The sequence below is a fragment of the Heloderma suspectum genome, chromosome 2, assembly GCF_057233095.1.
Source record: "Heloderma suspectum isolate Gila_16-S chromosome 2, 16-S_ref, whole genome shotgun sequence".
NCBI lineage: Eukaryota > Metazoa > Chordata > Lepidosauria > Squamata > Helodermatidae > Heloderma > Heloderma suspectum.
In genome coordinates this window covers 359497988-359517442 of record NC_139459.1, presented here as the reverse complement: position 1 = coordinate 359517442, position 19455 = coordinate 359497988, and the positions used below count along the sequence as shown (strand labels likewise).

At 46.7% G+C, this 19455-nt stretch overlaps 1 protein-coding gene across 1 annotated transcript in view; it reads left to right on the top strand.

The window, feature by feature from the left end:
- LOC146355606 (uncharacterized) overlaps window positions 1-19455 on the top strand; it is a 151874-nt gene that overhangs the window by 57684 nt on the left and 74735 nt on the right. The window contains 9 exon segments of the mRNA XM_084830636.1: window positions 7952-8792; window positions 8958-11034; window positions 11036-11478; window positions 11556-11753; window positions 12091-12766; window positions 13020-13236; window positions 13310-13441; window positions 13443-13636; window positions 13638-13953. Coding sequence (XP_084686762.1) covers window positions 7952-8792; window positions 8958-11034; window positions 11036-11478; window positions 11556-11753; window positions 12091-12766; window positions 13020-13236; window positions 13310-13441; window positions 13443-13636; window positions 13638-13953 — 5094 coding nt within the window.

Genomic DNA, 19455 nt, shown 5'->3' with positions numbered 1-19455 from the left:
GGGAGTAAGTTTGGGGTGGGGAGAGGACGGGGATGTCTGTCAACCTTCTCCCGCATCCAAAATATGGAATTCATAACTCATACAGCCTGATCCTATGCATGTTTCTTCAGATGTAAGCCCCACTGTGCTCAGTGTAGCTTGCTTGTAGAGAAGCGTCTGTACTATACTATTTTATATATAGAATATCCTATATCTACTACAGCGTTGCTGCCACACAGGACAATTGTAACACTGGCCTCAATATGGGGATGATGCCAGCAGACTACACTGCGGGGTTGTTGTAAATCATTCCCCAGCCTCAGACACACACACCCTCCTCCAATCCATAACCCAGCAATATGCCTCTGAAATATCACTTGCTGGGGAACATGGGTAGGAGGGTGCTATTGCTCTCATGTCCTGCTGGTGGGCTTCCCATTGGCACCTGGTTGGCTACTGTGGGAACAGAACGCTGGACTAAATAGGCCTTTGGTCTGTTGCATCAGGGCTCTTCCTATATTCTTATATATCTCAACCTCTACGCACATCTGCAATATGGAGAAAATCATACTGGACCATTTCCCCCTCCATCCTCTTCCTGCAGAAAGGTTCATAGGGTAAGAACATAAGAAGAGCCATGCTGGATAAGACCAAGGCTCCATCCAGTCCACACAGTGGCCAACCAGCTGTTGACCAGGAACCCACAAGCAGGGCATGAGCACAACAGCACCCTCCTGCCCATGTTCCCCAGCAACGGGTGTACATAGGCTCACTGCTTCTGGTACTGGAGGCAGCACATAGCCATCCAGACTTACCATTGACAGCCTTCTCTTGCCAGAATTTGCCCAACCCCCTTTTAAAGCCATCCAAATTGGTGGCCATGACGACAGCCTGTGGTAAAATTGTTACACGTCTTTAAGAGCTCAAAAATTATATATATATATATATATATATATATACACACACACACACACACACACACACATACACGCACAGTGAGACCTGCATGTGAAAGCACAAACTCGTGTCTGTGCTGCTAAACAACTTGGGAGCAGGATACCAGAGAGAGCACCTCCTTCCTTACCAACCTGCCTGGTCACTGAGGTCATCAGAGGGCATGTTCCTGGTGGTTCTACATGGACCCATGGTCTGGTTGGAGACCACCAGGAAAAGAGCCTTCAGTGTAGTGGCCCCCTTCTTGTGGAATTCCCTGCCTTTAGAGGTCAGGCAGGTGCCAACATTGTGTTTCTTCCGGCGCCTCCTGAAGACGTTCTTTCAAGAGGCCTTCCTTCCATGACCAGCCGTGGTTTGTTAAACTCCCCTTGTTGGGGTTTGTCTTCTTTAAAAAATGTTTTAACTCTTTTAACCATTGTTTTACTTTTATCATGTTGTTCACCATTCTGAAATTTTCTGATGAGGAGCGGTAAATAAATATGGTAAATAGATAAATAATAAATAAAGACTCCAAAAGGAAAATTCCAAAATCCACACCACCATATCCCTTTATTAGACCAACTGAGAAGTCCCACAATACTGTGCAAGCTTTCGAGTTCTCCAGAATTCTTCATCAGGCAAGATGGTAAACAAAGCAAAAGGGTGAGGGGGAAGGGGAAAGGTAGCTGATGTTCAATGGAAAATTTAATTTCCCTTGTGCAGGATGAGTCCCCCGGAGTACAGACGTTCTGGCAGCTGCGCAGCGTAACTGCAGGATTCCCTCACGTAGAGGTTTTGGAAAGGACCTCAGATGTCGTGTGTCCGCTGCCCCAGCAACTAAGAACGTAAGAACGTAAGAGCCCTGCTGGATCAGACAAGGGTCCATCGAGCGCAGTGTTCTGTTCACACAGCGGCCAACCAGCTGCCAATGGGAACCGACATGCAGGACACGAGTGCCACAGCAACCCCTCCCCCCGCTGCCCATGTTCCCCGGCAACTGGGCACATAGGCTCCGCAGTTTAACTATGCGCCGTGTGAAGAAGTCCTCCCTTTATTGTCCTGAGTCTCCCACCGATCAGCTTCACGGGATGACCCCGCTAGCTTCTAGCGCTATTGGAAAGGGGGAGGAAAGTCTCCGTATCCACTTTCTCCGCACCGTGCTGAATCTCGTACGCCTCCCCCTTGCCTGCCCTGACTCGCCTCTTTCCCGAGCTAATCAGGCCCAGATGCGGTCATCTTTCCTCACAGGAGAGTTGCTGCAGCCCCTGGGTCACTTTAGTCGCCCTGTCCTGCACTCTCCTCCTCGACCGCCCCTTCTCGGGCGCAGCGCTGAGAACTGCGCACAGCATTCCAAGCGTGGTCGCGCCATGGATGCGCATGAGGGCAGGAGGCTCTTGGCAGCTTCGCTGGCCGCAGCCGGGACCCAGCGGAAATGTTCTTAAGGGCCGAGGAATGCAGCCGAGAGGTTTGTGCCGAGGGAGACGCCTCCTGCCCCTCGGTGCGCCAAGGGTTAAATGAACGGCGGGGCAGGACACTGGGGGGCAACAGGGAGCGCCCCTCCCTCGTCTCCCGGAAGGGAAAGAAGCCTCGGGAGACCCCGGGCCGAGGCGCAGGAGGCTGATCCGGGAGAGGCAGGCGGAGAGGTGAGGGGGTGATGAGGGCGAGGGGAACGGGGGCCGCAGAAATGGTTTTGGGGGAGGGCTGGGGGAGCGGGAGACGCCCCCCAGTCATCGGAAGGGGTCCGATCTCTGAACCGCCGCTGCAGTGGGGCCCAAAGGGCCACGTTTCCCTTTGCATGACCCCCTTCGACGCGCCCCACTCCGGGGTCCCCCAGCTCCGGCGGGGGCGCTCGGGAAGGAGCTCTCGCGCGCCAGGACTGGGGGAGCCATCTTTGGCTTTCCTGGCCCGCAGCGGCCCGTCGCTTCCCTTCTCCTGGCTGAGCGCGGCGGCGCGGGAAGCCGCGACAGACCCGCGCGGAGTGCGGGAAGAGCGTCAGCGGTGCTGGAGCAGTTGCTCGTCCTCCAAGCAGGCGCCCAGGAGAAAGGCCGTAGAAATGCGGGAGGGCGGGACAGCTTCGGCCAGAGCTCAAGTCTCGCTTTCCATCAGAGAACTCGCGGGGGTGGTGCTGCCCGCAGCGCGAAAGGAGAGGAAAGCACGCGGGCTGCGGGCGTTTCCAGGGGAGGGGCGCAGAGGCTTCCGAGCAGGACGGGGGAGGCCTCGCGGCGCGCAGGCAGTGTCGCGACGATGCTTCCGTGGTCTCCTTCCCACCCCGGGGATGCGCCTTTTCGCGCGCTCTGCACCGTTTACGAGCGCGGCGACGGGGAAGCACCGAGCTGCCTGTGAGCTGGGGGGGAGGTGGCAGGGAGCGCGGTTTCTGGGATCCACGCTCGGAGCTCGGTTCCCACAAGCTGAGAAATGCTGTGGCCGCCTGGACGCTGTCCAGCGGCCATAGCTTTGCTCCCCCTGTGTGCTTTAATTTCCCCCCTCGGATATTTCAGGTGAACTACTTGTGATGTACCGGGACAAAACTTTAACTGGCGGTACTATTTTTAGCTTGGGTTACTAAATACGGTAGAAGAAACTTGGTGAATGAGATCTATCTCAAGTATTTGCAATCGAAACTCTTTTTTTCCGTATGCAAATAACTGTACGATTGGAAAATGTCAACGTTTTCAGGAAAACTCACCCAAGGCTGCGGGACCATGGGAGCTGTCGGCCAAAACATCCGGAGGGCCACAAGGTGCCCACCCCTATTTTAAAAGGGTGCCTTAAGAAGGCATTGCTAAAACAACATTTGTACATATGTGGTACGGGTTGAAAGGTAGGATGAGCGAAGCCATGCCTCCTGGCAGCGCTAGGCTCGGCCCCTGCCATGGTGCACCCCTGTAAATCCTTTGAAGGAGAGGTGTGTCTGCCCTATTTCCCTGAGGTGGTGGGGGGGCAGCCATACAACTCTGTCCCATGGCCTATTAATTTACCCTGGCTTCAAACTGCATCAACTGCAAAGCCATGCGCTGGTTCAGGAGGTCTGCCACCTAGATGTTACTGAAGGCTTCAAACACACCAACACATGTAAATTAATTAAAAGTAGTTAATGCATTTTTTCAAAAAATAACCCCGCGGTGCTCACCGCCAGGTATGTATGCAAAGTTCCAGGTGTCTAAGTTTCACCGTTTGGCACTATGGGGCTGACAGAGAGACAGACGCACATCACCTTTTTAAAGAAATACTTATAAAGCCTACCTACCCAGAGCTGTCAAGGATTTGTCATCAGACTGATATGCATGCAGATCGGTTTTTAATGATGCGCACTTGGCTTGATGAAAAGGACCCAAATGCCAACATTGATCTGGTATGCAAAGTGGAGAGAAAAGTCCTGTAGTGGGCAGGAGAAGCTTTGCAGGAGTGGAATGAGATGGGACCAAGATCATGGGATTGACGCAGGAGGGAGGGGAAGCCTTCCCAGGAATCGAGAGAAGTCTGAATAAAATTGGGGAAGGAGGTGGGAAAGATATTTCGAGCTTAAACATCAGGCCTTTTCCAGATCGCGCACCTTGAAAAAAATAGATCATGAAGGAAAGTAAGGTGGGACAATGAAATGCCACTCAGGGTGCAATCCTATGCATCTTTAGACAGAAAAGGCTGTGGAATGCTGGGAGTGGTAGGTTTTTTTTCTGTCTAAACATGCATAAGATTGCGCCTTTACTTTATTTATATGGTCTGTTTACCACACCCTCAAAACCTGAGGCAGCTTATAATAATTAAAGCCAGAAAACCCAAAGGTGTACAAAGGGTGAAAGTCCCGTTCCTCGCTGAAAGCACTGGTGTATATGGAGGAGAATATTTCTTCATAGAGATTTTTTTTTCTTTCTCACATAGCCAGCGTCCTTCAAGGAGGTAGCTGAGTATTTTACTATGGGGAAAGAGTTATTTCCTGGATCCAGGCCAAAGAGCTCTGTGCAAGGAAGCTGTGCCGGAGGAGTTGGGAACTGTGGCGTCTCTGGGTAAGGATTCCTTTTCCTTACTGGATAAATGAGAATGGGATGAATTTCTCTTCTTGGTCGTTGCAGTTGGGATGTTCCTCCCCATCGGCTAATGGATTCTTGGGGGCTCTGTAGGATTTTTCATATGGTGTGGAGGCATTGCTGTCCAAGCCCTGGTCGATCTCTGGAAGGCAAAGCTGAGCCAGGCGGTTGACAGAAATGCTCTCAAGCAGCTTCTCATCTTGAGCTGACTCATGGCTGCTCTTTACTGTACACCTAATTTTTTTTGATGAAATGTTCTAGGTCAATACATGACTAATAAATGTGAAGTGCATATAAAGGAAAAAATTAAGAAAGAGCACTCAGAATGCCTGAAGATTTTGTAGTGACCAGCCTGTCTCTTTCTTTGAAAGAAATTCCCAGACCAGACCTCAGCTCCCAGCTGGAAGAAGGAAAATATCACGTTGTCCAGGGCTCTGACGAAGAGGAGCGATTGGCAGGTACCTGCTTAGATTTGTAGTGGAACTATTTCCTGTCTGGGAATTGACTGGGGGTTTGGAGAACTTTTCATCTTCTCTTCAGTTGTTGAGCTTAATCAGCCGCACGGCATATCCCCCAACAGAATACAGAGCCTGATTTGATTTCATTTGTACCTTGCCGTCTATCATAACATGGCACTGAAGTAGGCTTATAGGCACCATTAAAGTGGATTCAAACAATAAAAAATACATTCAAATACAATACAAGCATGGCCATTACAGAATAAAAACAGTACCCCTCTTAACAGACTTACGGACAGAAGGTCTTCTTGAATGAAGCGTTCCTTGCCTGTCAGTGGTAGGGCAGCACGCTTCCTGTAACCAGCCCCATCAGCAGTCTGGCTCCAGCATTCTGGACCAGGGAAACTTTCTGAGCAGTTTTTGAAGGCAGCCCCATGCACGGCGTGTTACAGTAGTCCAAGCAGGCTGTAAATAAGGCATGGTGACCGTGGCCAGATCAGACACCCTAGGAATGTGTGCGGTGTGCAAATGCGCTCCTGGCCACTGCTGAGACTTGGGCATCCGGGTTCAGGGCTATGCCCCAAAGAACCCCGAACTGTGAGCCTGAGTCTTCAGAGGGAGTGTAACGCCATCCAGCACAGGACAAATCTCTGTTCCCTGATTTCCTTTCGATTGAGCAGCAATACCACTACCTTGTCTGGTTTAAGCTTGAATGTATTTGCCACCATCCACTCCATTACCATCCTTAGACCTGCTTCAGAACCAGAAAAGCTTCCCTGGATTTAGAGGGAAAGGAGAGAGAGAGCAGGGTGTCATCAGGTTCCTGGTGGCACCAAACTCCAAACTCCCAGTGGATTCGTGTATATGTGCAACACCACGGGGGATGAGGTCGAATCCTGAGGATCACCACAGGCTAGCGGGCACGGCTTCGAACTGGAATCCCCCAGCACCAACTTCTGAAATCAGACCTCCAAGACGGACCTGAGCGACTAGCGCCTCTGTGTCCCATCTCAGACAGACGCCGTGAAAGGATGCGATGGTCGATGTTATCGAAAGCTGCAGAAAGGTCCAGTTCCTGGTGTAGATCATCCACCAAGGTAACGAAAGTTGTCTCTGTTCCGTAGCCATACCAGAAGCTAGACTGAAATGGATCTAGGTGATCCATGTCATCCAGAAATCCCTGGAGCTGAGAAGCCACCTCATGCTCCAGCACCTTGCCCAAGAATTTTTGTGAACCGCCCAGAGAGCTTCGGCTGTTGAGCGGTATAGGGAGGGAAGGAAGGAAGGAAGGAAGGAAGGAAGGAAGGAAGGAAGGAAGGAAGGAAGGAAGGAATATTGTAGACTGGCTGGAAAGTATCCACCATCGGCCAGTCTCTAATTTGAGTACCACCTCGTTTAGCCACGATAGAATCACCCCTTGCCTTTGAGAGGCATTCGCCACGACCCTGCGCGCTCAGCCGGTCCCCAACGCTCGGCTGCATTTATAAGCCAGAGGGGGCAAGGGTCCACCACACGAGTGGTGGGCCTCACCTTTCCAGGAATCCTGTACACATCATCGTGCTGTACAAATGGAAAAGTACCCATTGTAATTGGACACGCAGCAGCCAAAGTTATATCCACCCGACATGGAACAAGTACGGCATCGAACCCAGCACAGGCACCTTCGATTTTATCTGCAAAGTGTTGTGCAAATTAGTCCCAGTAGCCTTAAGTCCAAGTCCAGTTGCCAACGGGCAATAATTGTAGGTCTAGTAACTCGTACATAGACAGGAAGGCAGATGCACGGGCCCTCCCTTCCCTCCTCCAGTCTGGCCAACAGACCGGATGGCCCTCCCCCTCATTCACCTCGAACTGGCTCCCACAAAGGGACAACCACTCTGGTGCCACCTCTTTGGTGGCAGCCCTGTAACAAGGCTGCCCACCTTCTATGCACCAGCCGCAGGAAGCTGGTGCAATCCTTGGAATGGTGGCAGAAGATCTCCCAGAGAGAGTACGGGGACCAGGGTGTGGTTCTGCGAAGGCACAGTTGTTCTCTCGCCCCAGAAAGTTAATGTGGAACAGCCACAGGTAGCAGACAGGAAGGACGATGGTTGAGGTCAGTAGCAGTCTACCTGACCAGGTGTCTCTTCTTTGTTCTCGTGTAGCAGTGCAGCTAATTGTGCTTGATTTCTGGTGAGATCTTTGATTTCTTCCGTGAACTCCTAAGACGTTCTTTTTCTTTCTTTTTCTCGCAAAGCAGATGACGGGCAGGACAAAGAGAAATATCAGGAGCCATCTCTGGTGTCAACGGAAACCACCCAGCATGAAGAGGGGAAAGAGTTGTTTGGGGAACAAAGGGGACCAAAATATCACCAGAGGAACTTGACAGTGAAGAGGAAGACGAAATCTGCTGTTTCTCAGAGTTCTGACACAGATGAACTCCAGATGTCACAAGAAGATCAGAAAGCAAAGCAAAGGAAAAAGCCTGCAGTGTGTGGGGAGATATTCAACCATAATTCTGAACTGAATAGCCACTGCAGGGCCCACGCAGGAGAGAAACCATATGAATGCATGGAGTTTGGAAAGAACTTCAGTGACAGTGGAGAACTTACTAAACTTTATAGAACTCACACCGGGGAGAAACCGTATAAATGCATAGAGTGTGGAAAGAGCTTCAGTGGCAGCGGAACACTGACTAGGCATCAACGAACTCACACCGGGGACAAACCATATGAATGCTTGGAGTGTGGAAAGAATTTCTCTCGGAGATCATTTCTTACTTTACATCAAAGAATTCACACAGGGGAGAAACCATATAAATGCACAGAGTGTGGAAAGAATTTCTCTCAGAGATCATCTCTTACTTTACATCACAGAACTCACACAGGGGAGAAACCATATGAATGCATGGAGTGTGGAAAGAGCTTCAGTCATAGTGGAAACCTTACTATGCACCAACGAACTCACTCAGGAGAGAAACCATATGAATGCATAGAGTGTGGAAAGAATTTCTGTCAGAAATCACATCTTACTTTACATCAAAAAACTCACACCGGGGAGAAACCATATAAATGCTTGGAGTGTGGAAAGAGCTTCAGTGATAGTGGAAAACTTACTATGCACCAAAGAACCCACACCGGGGAGAAACCATATAAGTGCTTGGAGTTTGGAAAGAGCTTCAGTGACAGTGGAGAACTTACTAAACCTTATAGAACTCACACCGGGGAGAAACCGTATAAATGCATAGAGTGTGGAAAGAGCTTCAGTGACAGCGGAACACTGACTAGGCATCAACAAACTCACACCGGGGACAAACCATATGAATGCTTGGAGTGTGGAAAGAATTTCTCTCGGAGATCATTTCTTACTTTACATCAAAGAACTCACACAGGGGAGAAACCATATAAATGCATGGAGGGTGGAAAGAGCTTCAGTCATAGTGGAGCACTTACTAAACATGAAAGAATTCACACAGGGGAGAAACCATATAAATGCATGGAGTGTGGAAAGAGCTTCCGTCATAGTGGAACACTTACTAAACATAAAAGAACGCACACCAGGGAGAAACCATATAAATGCATAGTGTGTGGAAAGAATTTCTCTCACAGATCATCTCTTACTTTACATCAAAGAACTCACACAGGGGAGAAACCATATAAATGCATGGAGTGTGGAAAGAGCTTCAGTCATAGTGGAGCACTTACTAAACATGAAAGAATTCACACAGGGGAGAAACCATATAAATGCATGGAGTGTGGAAAGAGCTTTAGTGATGGTGGAAGACTTACTATGCACCAAAGAACTCACACCGGGGAGAAACTATTTAAATGCATGGAATGTGGAAAGAACTTCAGTGATTGTGGAAAACGTACTAGACACCAACGAACTCACACCGGGGAGAAACCGTATAAATGCTTGGAGTGTGGAAAGAGCTTCAGTCATAGTGGAACACTTACTAAACATAAAAGAACTCACACAGGGGAGAAACCATATAACTGCATGGAGTGTGGAAAGAATTTCTCTCGGAGATCATTCCTTACTTTACATCAAAGAACTCACACAGGGGAGAAACCATATAAATGCATAGAGTGTGGAAAGAATTTCTCTCAGAGTTCATCTCTTACTTTACATCACAGAACTCACACAGGGGAGAAACCATATGAATGCATGGAGTGTGGAAAGACCTTCAGTCATAATGGAAACCTTACTATGCACCAACGAACTCACTCAGGAGAGAAACCATATGAATGCATAGAGTGTGGAAAGAATTTCTGTCAGAAATCACATCTTACTTTACATCAAAGAACTCACACCGGGGAGAAACCATATAAATGCTTGGAGTGTGGAAAGAGCTTCAGTGATAGTGGAAAACTTACTATGCACCAAAGAACCCACACCGGGGAGAAACCATATAAGAGCTCGGAGTTTGGAAAGAGCTTCAGTGACAGTGGAGAACTTACTAAACCTTATAGAACTCACACCGGGGAGAAATCGTATAAATGCATAGAGTGTGGAAAGAGCTTCAGTGACAGCGGAACACTGACTAGGCATCAACAAACTCACACCGGGGACAAACCATATGAATGCTTGGAGTGTGGAAAGAATTTCTCTCACAGATCATCTCTTATTTTACATCAAAGAACTCACACAGGGGAGAAACCATATAAATGCATGGAGTGTGGAAAGAGCTTCAGTCATAGTGGAGCACTTACTAAACATGAAAGAATTCACACAGGGGAGAAACCATATAAATGCATGGAGTGTGGAAAGAGCTTCAGTCATAGTGGAGCACTTACTGAACATGAAAGAATTCACACGGGGGAGAAACCATATGAATGCTTGGAGTGTGGAAAGAATTTCTCTCGGAGATCATTTCTTACTTTACATCAAAGAACTCACACAGGGGAGAAACCATATAAATGCATGGAGTGTGGAAAGAGCTTCAGTCATAGTGGAGCACTTACTAAACATGAAAGAATTCACACAGGGGAGAAACCATATAAATGCATGGAGTGTGGAAAGAGCTTCCGTCATACTGGAACACTTACTAAACATGAAAGAATTCACACGGGGGAGAAACCATATAAATGCATGGAGTGTGGAAAGAGCTTCCGTCATAGTGGAACACTTGCTAAACATAAAAGAACTCACACCAGGGAGAAACCATATAAATGCATAGAGTGTGGAAAGAATTTCTCTCACAGATCATCTCTTACTTTACATCAAAGAACTCACACAGGGGAGAAACCATATAAATGCATGGAGTGTGGAAAGAGCTTCAGTCATAGTGGAGCACTTACTAAACATGAAAGAATTCACACAGGGGAGAAACCATATAAATGCATGGAGTGTGGAAAGAGCTTTAGTGATGGTGGAAGACTTACTATGCACCAAAGAACTCACACCGGGGAGAAACTATTTAAATGCATGGAATGTGGAAAGAACTTCAGTGATTGTGGAAAACTTACTAGACACCAACGAACCCACACCGGGGAGAAACCATATAAATGCTTGGAGTGTGGAAAGAGCTTCAGTCATAGTGGAACACCTACTAAACATAAAAGAACTCACACAGGGGAGAAACCATATAAATGCATGGAGTGTGGAAAGAATTTCTCTCAGAGATCATCTCTTACTTTACATCAAAGAACTCACACAGGAGAAACCATATAAATGCATGGAGTGTGGAAAGAATTTCTCTGAGAGATCATCTCTTACTTTACATCAAAGAACTCACACAGGGGAGAAACCATATAAATGCATGGAGTGTGGAAAGAATTTCTGTCAGGGATCATATCTTACTTTACATCAAAGAACTCACACAGGGGAGAAACCATATAAATGCATGGCGTGTGGAAAGAATTTCTGTCAGGGATCATATCTTACTTTACATCAACGAACTCACACCGGGGAGAAACCATACAAGTGCTTGGAGTGTGGAAAGAGCTTCGGTCAAAGCTCACATCTTACTTTACATCAAAGAACTCACAACAGAGAGAAACCATATAAATGCATGGAGTGTGGAAAGAATTTCTCTCAGAGATCATCTCTTACTTTACATCAAAGAACTCACACAGGGGAGAAACCATATAAATGCATGGAGTGTGGAAAGAGCTTCTGTCATCGTTCAAGCCTTTACATCTAAGAGCTCATACAGGCGAGAAACCATATAAATGCATAGAGTGTGGAAAGAGCTTCAGTGACAGCGGAACACTGACTAGGTACCAACGAACTCACACACGGGAGAAACCGTATAAATGCATGGAGTGTGGAAAGAGCTTCGGTCAAAGCTCACATCTTACTTTACATCAAAGAACTCACACAGGGGAGAAACCATATCAATGCCTGGAGTGGGGAAAGAGCTTCAGTGCTAATGGAAATCTTACTATGCACCAAAGAACGCACACAGGAGAGAAACCATATAAATGAATGGAGTGTGTAAAGAGCTTCAGTGATAGTAGAACACTTACTTCACATGAACAAACTCAAACAGGGGTTCAAACACATAAATGCATAGAGTGTGGAAAGAATTTCTGTCAGAGATCATATCTTACTTTACATCTAAGAGTTCATAAAGGGGTGAAACCATAGAAATGCATAGAGTGTGGAAAGAGCTTCAGTCGTGGGTCAAGCCTTACTTTACATCTAAGAGCTCATACAGGGGAGAAACCATATAAATGCATGGAGTGTGGAAACAGCTTCAGTTATCATGGAACACTTAACTAAACATAAAAGACCACACACAGGGGAGAAACCATATGAATGCATGGCGTGTGGAAAGAGCTTCAGCCAAAGCTCACATCTTACTTTACATCTAAGAGCTCATACAAGGGAGAAACCATATAAATGCATAGGGTGTGGAAGGAGCTTCAGTGACAGCGGAACACTGACTAGGTACCAACGAACTCACACACGGGAGAAACCGTATAAATGCATGGAGTGTGGAAAGAGCTTCGGTCAAAGCTCACATCTTACTTTACATCAAAGAACTCACACAGGGGAGAAACCATATCAATGCCTGGAGTGGGGAAAGAGCTTCAGTGCTAATGGAAATCTTACTATGCACCAAAGAACGCACACAGGAGAGAAACCATATAAATGCATGGAGTGTGTAAAGAGCTTCAGTGATAGTAGAACACTTACTTCACATGAACAAACTCAAACAGGGATTCAAACACATAAATGCATAGAGTGTGTAAAGAATTTCTGTCAGAGATCACGTCTTACTTTACATCAAAGAACTCCCACAGGGGAGAAACCATATAAATGTCTGGAGGGTGGAAAGAGCTTCAGTGCTAATGGAAATCTTCCTAAGCACCAACAAACACACACAGGGGAGAAACCATATTAATGTATGGAGTGTGGAAAGAGCTTCACTGCTAGCTCAAGTCTTATTACACATCATAGAAGTCATATGGTGGAGAAACCATAGGGAGAATCCAGTTGTGAAATCCAGTACTCTGCTTCTGCCAACAGAAGCAGATGGACGGTGCTTTTCTCTCCATTCTACAGACAACTGCACACCCTCAAAATCTGCACTCAAGATTTGGTGGACCCTGTGTAGCAGACCACCCAGCATGAAGAGGGGAAAGAGTTGTTTGGGAAAGATGGAGTGTGGAAAGAGCTTCAGTGATCATGGAAAACCTACTAGGCACCAACGAACTCACACAGGAGAGAAACCATATGAATGCATAGAGTGTGGAAAGAACTTCAGTTGTCGGTCAAGCCTTACTTCGCATCAACGAACTCACACCGGGGAGAAACCACATAAATGCTTGGAGTTTGGAAAGAGCTTAAGTGATAGTGGAACATTTACTAAACATAATAGAACTCACACCGGGGAGAAACCATATAAATGCATAGTGTGGAAGGAATTTCTGTCAGAGATCATATCTTACTTTACATCTAAGAGTTCATACAGGGGTGAAACCACAGAAATGCATAGAGTGTGGAAAGAGCTTCAGTCGTGGGTCAAGCCTTACTTTACATCTAAGAGCTCATACAGGGGAGAAACCATATAAATGCATGGAGTGTGGAAACAGCTTCAGTTATTGTGGAACACTTAACTAAACATAAAAGACCACACACAGGGGAGAAACCATATGAATGCATGGCGTGTGGAAAGAGCTTCAGCCAAAGCTCACATCTTACTTTACATCTAAGAGCTCATACAAGGGAGAAACCATATAAATGCATAGGGTGTGGAAGGAGCTTCAGTGATAGTGGAAAACTTACTAGGCACCAACGACCTCACACGGGAGAATCCATATGAATGCATAGAGTGTGGAAAGCGTTTCAGTCAAAGCTCAGATCTTACTTTACATCAAAGAACTCACACAGGGGAGAAACCACATAAATGTCTGGAGTGTGGAAAGGGCTTCAGTGATAGTGGAACACTTACTTCAAATCTACAAACTCACACAGGGGAGAAACCATATAAATGCTTGAAGTGTGGAAAGAACTTCATTCAGAATGGAAATCTTATGAACCACCAAAGAACTCACACAGGAGAGAAACCATATAAATGCATAGAGTGTGGAAAGAATTTCTGTCAGAGATCACATCTTACTTCACATCAACAAACCACCCAATGAAGGAGAAGACGAGGATGAAACTTTTGAAAAGCAAATACCCAATGTTTCAAAGAATCATGGTGTAGTAGTAATGGGGGACTTCAATTTCCCCGATATTTGTTGGGAGACAAATTCTGCAAAACATGGCCCCTCCAGGAAATTCCTGACTTGTGTGGTGGAGAAATTCATCTTAGAGGAAGGAACTAGAGCATCGGCTATTCTTGACTTGATCCTAACCAACAGAGATGACTTAGTGGATAAAGTAGCAGTTGCAGGAACTCTGGGGGAAAGCGACCATGTGATACTTGAGTTCTTGGTTCTAAGGGAAGCAAAAGCCGAGTGTAGTCAAACACGTACTCCGGATTTTAGCAAAGCAGATTTAAGTACAGGCTAAAGGGGTAGGATTGCAGCTTGAGATCAGTAGGCATATGGTCAGGGAACCCTGAATTACTTTGAATGAGTTCAGAACTCCAGGGCCAGATGAACTGCACCCTAGAGTAATAAAGGAACTGGCAGAAGAACTCTCAGAACCGTTGTCTATTCTCTTTGAGAAATCATGGAGGATGGGGGAAGTGCCAGATGACTGGAGGAGGGCTAATGTCCCTATCTTCAAAAAGGGTAAAATGGAGGAACCTGGGAACCACAGACCAGTCAGTGTGACATCAATCCCTGGGAAAATTCTGGAGCAGATGATAAAGCAATCCATCTGGAAGCACCTTGAAAACAATAGAGTGATTACTCGAAGCCAACATGGATTTGTCAAGAACAAATCCTGCCAGACGAATCTGATCTCATTTTTTGATCAAGTAACCTCCCTTGTGGACTGTGGGAATGCTATAGACATCATATACCTCGACTTCAGCAAAGCTTTTGACAAAGTGCCCCATGATATCCTGATTAGCAGACTAGCTCAAAGTGGGCTAGATGAAACAACGATCCAGTGGATCCACAGTTGGCTACAGAATTGGACTCAAAGAGTTCTTTCAATGGGATCTTCTCCAACTGGGGAAAGGTAACGAGTGGGGTACCGCAGGGCTCAGTCCTGGGCCCAGTGCTCTTCAACATTTGTATTAATGACTTGGAGGAGGAGGTGCAGGAAATGCTGATCAAATTTGCAGATGACAAAAAATGGGTCGGGGTAGCTAATACTTTGGAAGACAGAAACAAAATTCAAAGGGATCTGGATAGACTGGAATGCTGGGCAGAAAACAACAGAACGAAATATGATAGGGATAAATGCCAAGTTCTTCACCTAGGAAGAAGAAACCAAATGCACAGTTACAAGAGGGGGGATACGTGGTTCAACAACACTACAAGCAAGAAGGATCTTGGAATTGTTGTCGATCACAAGCTGAATATGAGCCAAAAATGTGATGTGACTGAAAAAAGGCAAATGCTCTTTTGGGCTGTATTAATAGAAGCCTATCTTCCAAATCCCGTTAAGTACTAGTTCCCCTCTACTCAGCACTGGTTAGGCCTCATCTGGAGTACTGTGTCCAGTTCTGGGCACCGCATTTTAAGAAGGATGCAGACAAGCTGGAGAGGGTTCAGAGGAGGGCAACAAAGATGATCAGGGGACTGGAAAGAAAGCCCTAGGAGAGACTGAAAGAAGTGGGCATGTTTAGCCTTGAGAAGAAAAGACTGAGGGGAGATATGATAGTGCTCTTCAAGTACTTGAAAGGTTGTCGCAGAGAGGAAGGCCAGGATCTCTTCTCGATCATGCCAGAGTGCACAACACAGAATCGTGGGCTCAAGTTACAGGAAGCCATATTCCTGCTGAACATCAGGAAAAACTTCCTGTTAGAGCAATACAACAATGGAACAAATTACCTAGGGAGGTGGTGGACTCTCCCACACTGGAGGCATTCAAGACAAGGCTGGACAGCCATCTGTCAGGGATGGTGTGACGGAGATTCCTGCATTGAGCAGGGGGTTGGACTCGATAGCCATGTAGGCCCCTTCCAACCCTACTATTCTGTGATTCTATGAACACACAGGGGAGAAACCATATAAATGTCTGGAGTGTGGAAAGAGCTTCAGTCTTCGGTCAGGCCTTACTTCACATCAACGAACTCACACAGGGGAGAAACCATATAGATTTATGGAGTGTGGAAAGAGCTTCGCTGCTAGCTCAAGTCTTATTACACATCATAGAACTCATATGGTGGAGAAGCTATAGGGAGAAGCTAGTTGTGAAATCGAATACTCTGCTTCTGCCAATGGAAGCAGGTGGATGGTGCTTTCCTCTCCATTCTATAGACAACTGCATGCCCTCCAAATCTGCACTCAAGGTTTGGTGGGCCCTGTGCAGTGGAGTTTCCTGTGGTGCACTATACTGCAGTGGGAGAAGAGCGGCTAAGGTTTTTTTTATTCAGTTTGCTGTAAGTACCTGGACTCTTATGGAAGGACAGAGCCATTTGGAATCAGTTTGCTTCCTGCACCTTCTCCCCCTCCGTATCATATGTGCAAATTCCCACAGAGTAAAAAGAGATCAAGGCATGCAGCCTGTGGGGGTTTTCTTTGGGAAAGGGGCACAGAGGGGCAAAGTGTTTCTCTGCAAGGATCATATCATAATAGTGATTCCCTGAGAAATCTGATGGAAGACCAGTGAACTCTGGGACATACGTTTGGGTGTTTCATGTTGCAAATCTCCACAATGCTCTATCTGTACATTTGTAAATAAGCACAACAATTATGCAAGGCTGATAAGCCTCCTGTGATCTCCTTCTAAAGAAAACCAGTCTCGAAAGTGAAATCTGGAGCCCTTCAAATCTCACTGCTCAAGGAGCTGGGGTATGAGTAGTATTATAAGTGGTATGAATGTGGTAAGACCTTTACTCAGGGTTTCTGTCTTCCTAATCATCAGAATACTCAGAAGAAGGCAAACCATTCAAAGCCCAGTGTGGCTAAAGGCTCTGTGATCAGTTTGGTTTGATGAAGACTATGGTTTTCATTTCTTTTCTAAACTCAGAGGACGCAATCTGCATTCATGCAGTTGAGAAATATCCCTGCCAGCAGAGGCAGTTGTATGCGCTAGACTTTGCGGAGTGGCCATGGCCATGAGCACGTGGCAGGGAACACCGTGCTCCGAGGATGTGAACGGCATGGTGCATGTCATTGAAGTGTCTCCCCACCCACCACTTCCAGCGATTCTTTTAGCAGGGAAGGGGTACTGCCTGCTAAGTGCCAACAGTATTATCGGGGGGAATTGGGATGAGGGGATAAGTCCGAAGGGAAGGAGTTAGCTGATGGTGACTGACGCTCCTGCCCCAGGTTCTGCCTTCTCTAGCTTCTACCTGATGAGACTGAGAAGACAACCCCCTCAGGACGCCTCCCTCCGCTGCTCAGTTGTCCTCACTGGCACACGCAGCTTCAGCCTCTTTTACTCTCTGGGTTAAAGAGACACCCCAAATGCCTAACTGGTTCCCTCCACCCAATACAGGAGCAGTAAGAAGAAAGCAGGTTTCTCTAATGGTAGCGCAATAAGACAAACCTACACGAGGGATTTTGTAGAAACAAACAAATAAAAACTTACTGAATACAAGAAGGGTTCTATGTTGTTATTCATCAAATTATGCTTGGTCCTAACCTTCCTACCTACTCCACCCCTTCTAAATCCTCTTCCCCAACCCCGCTCACTCCATGCAGCTTCCTCAGTCCCCAAGGCCCTGCCTACTCTTTTAACTGGCAGCTCATTCCTTTTATAATCTTCACACAAGCCCCTCCCACCTTTCACTCACTCCCTAACCCTCTATTAACCTCATCTTACCTGGGCTACATTTAACAACGCAAACAGAAACATTAATAGAATAGGCGTATGTTACAGTACCATCGGACATAGTAGATTTTTTTGATAACTGAATATCATTGCTTTTAAAAATATTAATGCTTTAGCTTTTTATGTATCTAAATGGTGAATTGTGCTAACATTCAAAGTATGTACCAATTTGCATATTGCGCTCATTTCACATGCCAGCAAGGTGATGCTCAAAATCCTACAAGCTAGGCTTCAGCAGTATGCAAACCGAGAACTACCGGAAGTACAAGCTGGGTTTCGAAGAGGCAGAGGAACTAGAGATCAAATCGCCAACGTTCGCTGGATCATGCAGAACGCAAGAGAATTCCAGAAAAACCTCTATTTCTGCTTCATTGACTACGCTAAAGCCTTTGATTGTGTGGATCACAACAAACTGTGGCAAATTCTGAAAGTGATGGGAGTACCAGACCACCTTACCTGTCTCCTGAGAAACCTGTACGAGGGTCAAGAAGCAACAGTAAGAACCAGACATGGAACAACCGATTGGTTCAAAATTGGGAAAGGAGTACGACAAGGCTGCATATTGTCACCCTGCTTATTTAACTTATATGCAGAGTACATCATGAGAAATGCCGGGTTGGATGAATCAGAGGTCGGAATTAAGATTGCCGGGAGAATTATCAACAACCTCCGATATGCAGACGATACCACCCTAATGGCAGAAAGCGAACAGGATCTCAAGAGCCTCTTGTTGAGGGTGAAAGAGGAGAGTGCAAAAGCTGGTTTGAAACTCAACATTAAAAAAACTAAGATCATGTCATCTGGCCCTATCACTTCCTGGTATATAGAAGGGGAAGAAATGGAAGCAGTGACAGATTTTACTTTCTTGGGCTCCAAGATCACCGCAGACGGTGACTGTAGCCATGAAATTAAAAGACGCTTGCTCCTTGGGAGGAAAGCTATGGCAAACCTAGACAGCATAGTCAGAAGCAGAGACATCACCTTGCCGACAAAGGTCCGTCTAATCAAAGCTATGGTTTTCCCCGTAGTAATGTATGGCTGTGAGAGCTGGACTATAAGGAAGGCTGAGCGCCGAAGAATTGATGCTTTCGAACTGTGGTGCTGGAGAAGACTCTTACGAGTCCCCTGGACTGCAAGGAGGTCAAATCAGTCCATCCTAAAGGAAATCAACCCTGAGTGCTCATTGGAAGGACAGATAATGAAGCTGAAGCTCCAATATTTTGGCCACCTAATGCGAAGAGAAAACTCCCTGGAAAAGACCCTGATGCTGGGAAAGACTGAAGGCAAAAGGAGAAGGGGACGGCAGAGGATGAGATGGCTAGATAGCATCACGGATGCAATGAATATGAACTTGAGCATGCTCCGGGAGAGAGCGCAGGACAGGAAGGCCTGGCGTGCTATGGTCCATGGGGTCACGAAGAGTCGGACACGACTGAACGACTGAACAACAACAACTGAACAAATGTATGGCTGTGAGAGCTGGACTATAAGGAAGGCTGAGCGCCGAAGAATTGATGCTTTCGAACTGTGGTGCTGCAGAAGACTCCCACGAGTCCCCTGGACTGCAAGGAGGTCAAATCAGACAATCCTAAAGGAAATCAACCCTGAGTGCTCATTGGAAGGACAGATACTGAAGCTGAAGCTCAAATGTTTTGGCCACCGAATGCGAAGAGAAAACTCTCTGGAAAAGACCCTGATGCTGGGAAAGACTGAAGGCAAAAGGAGAAGGG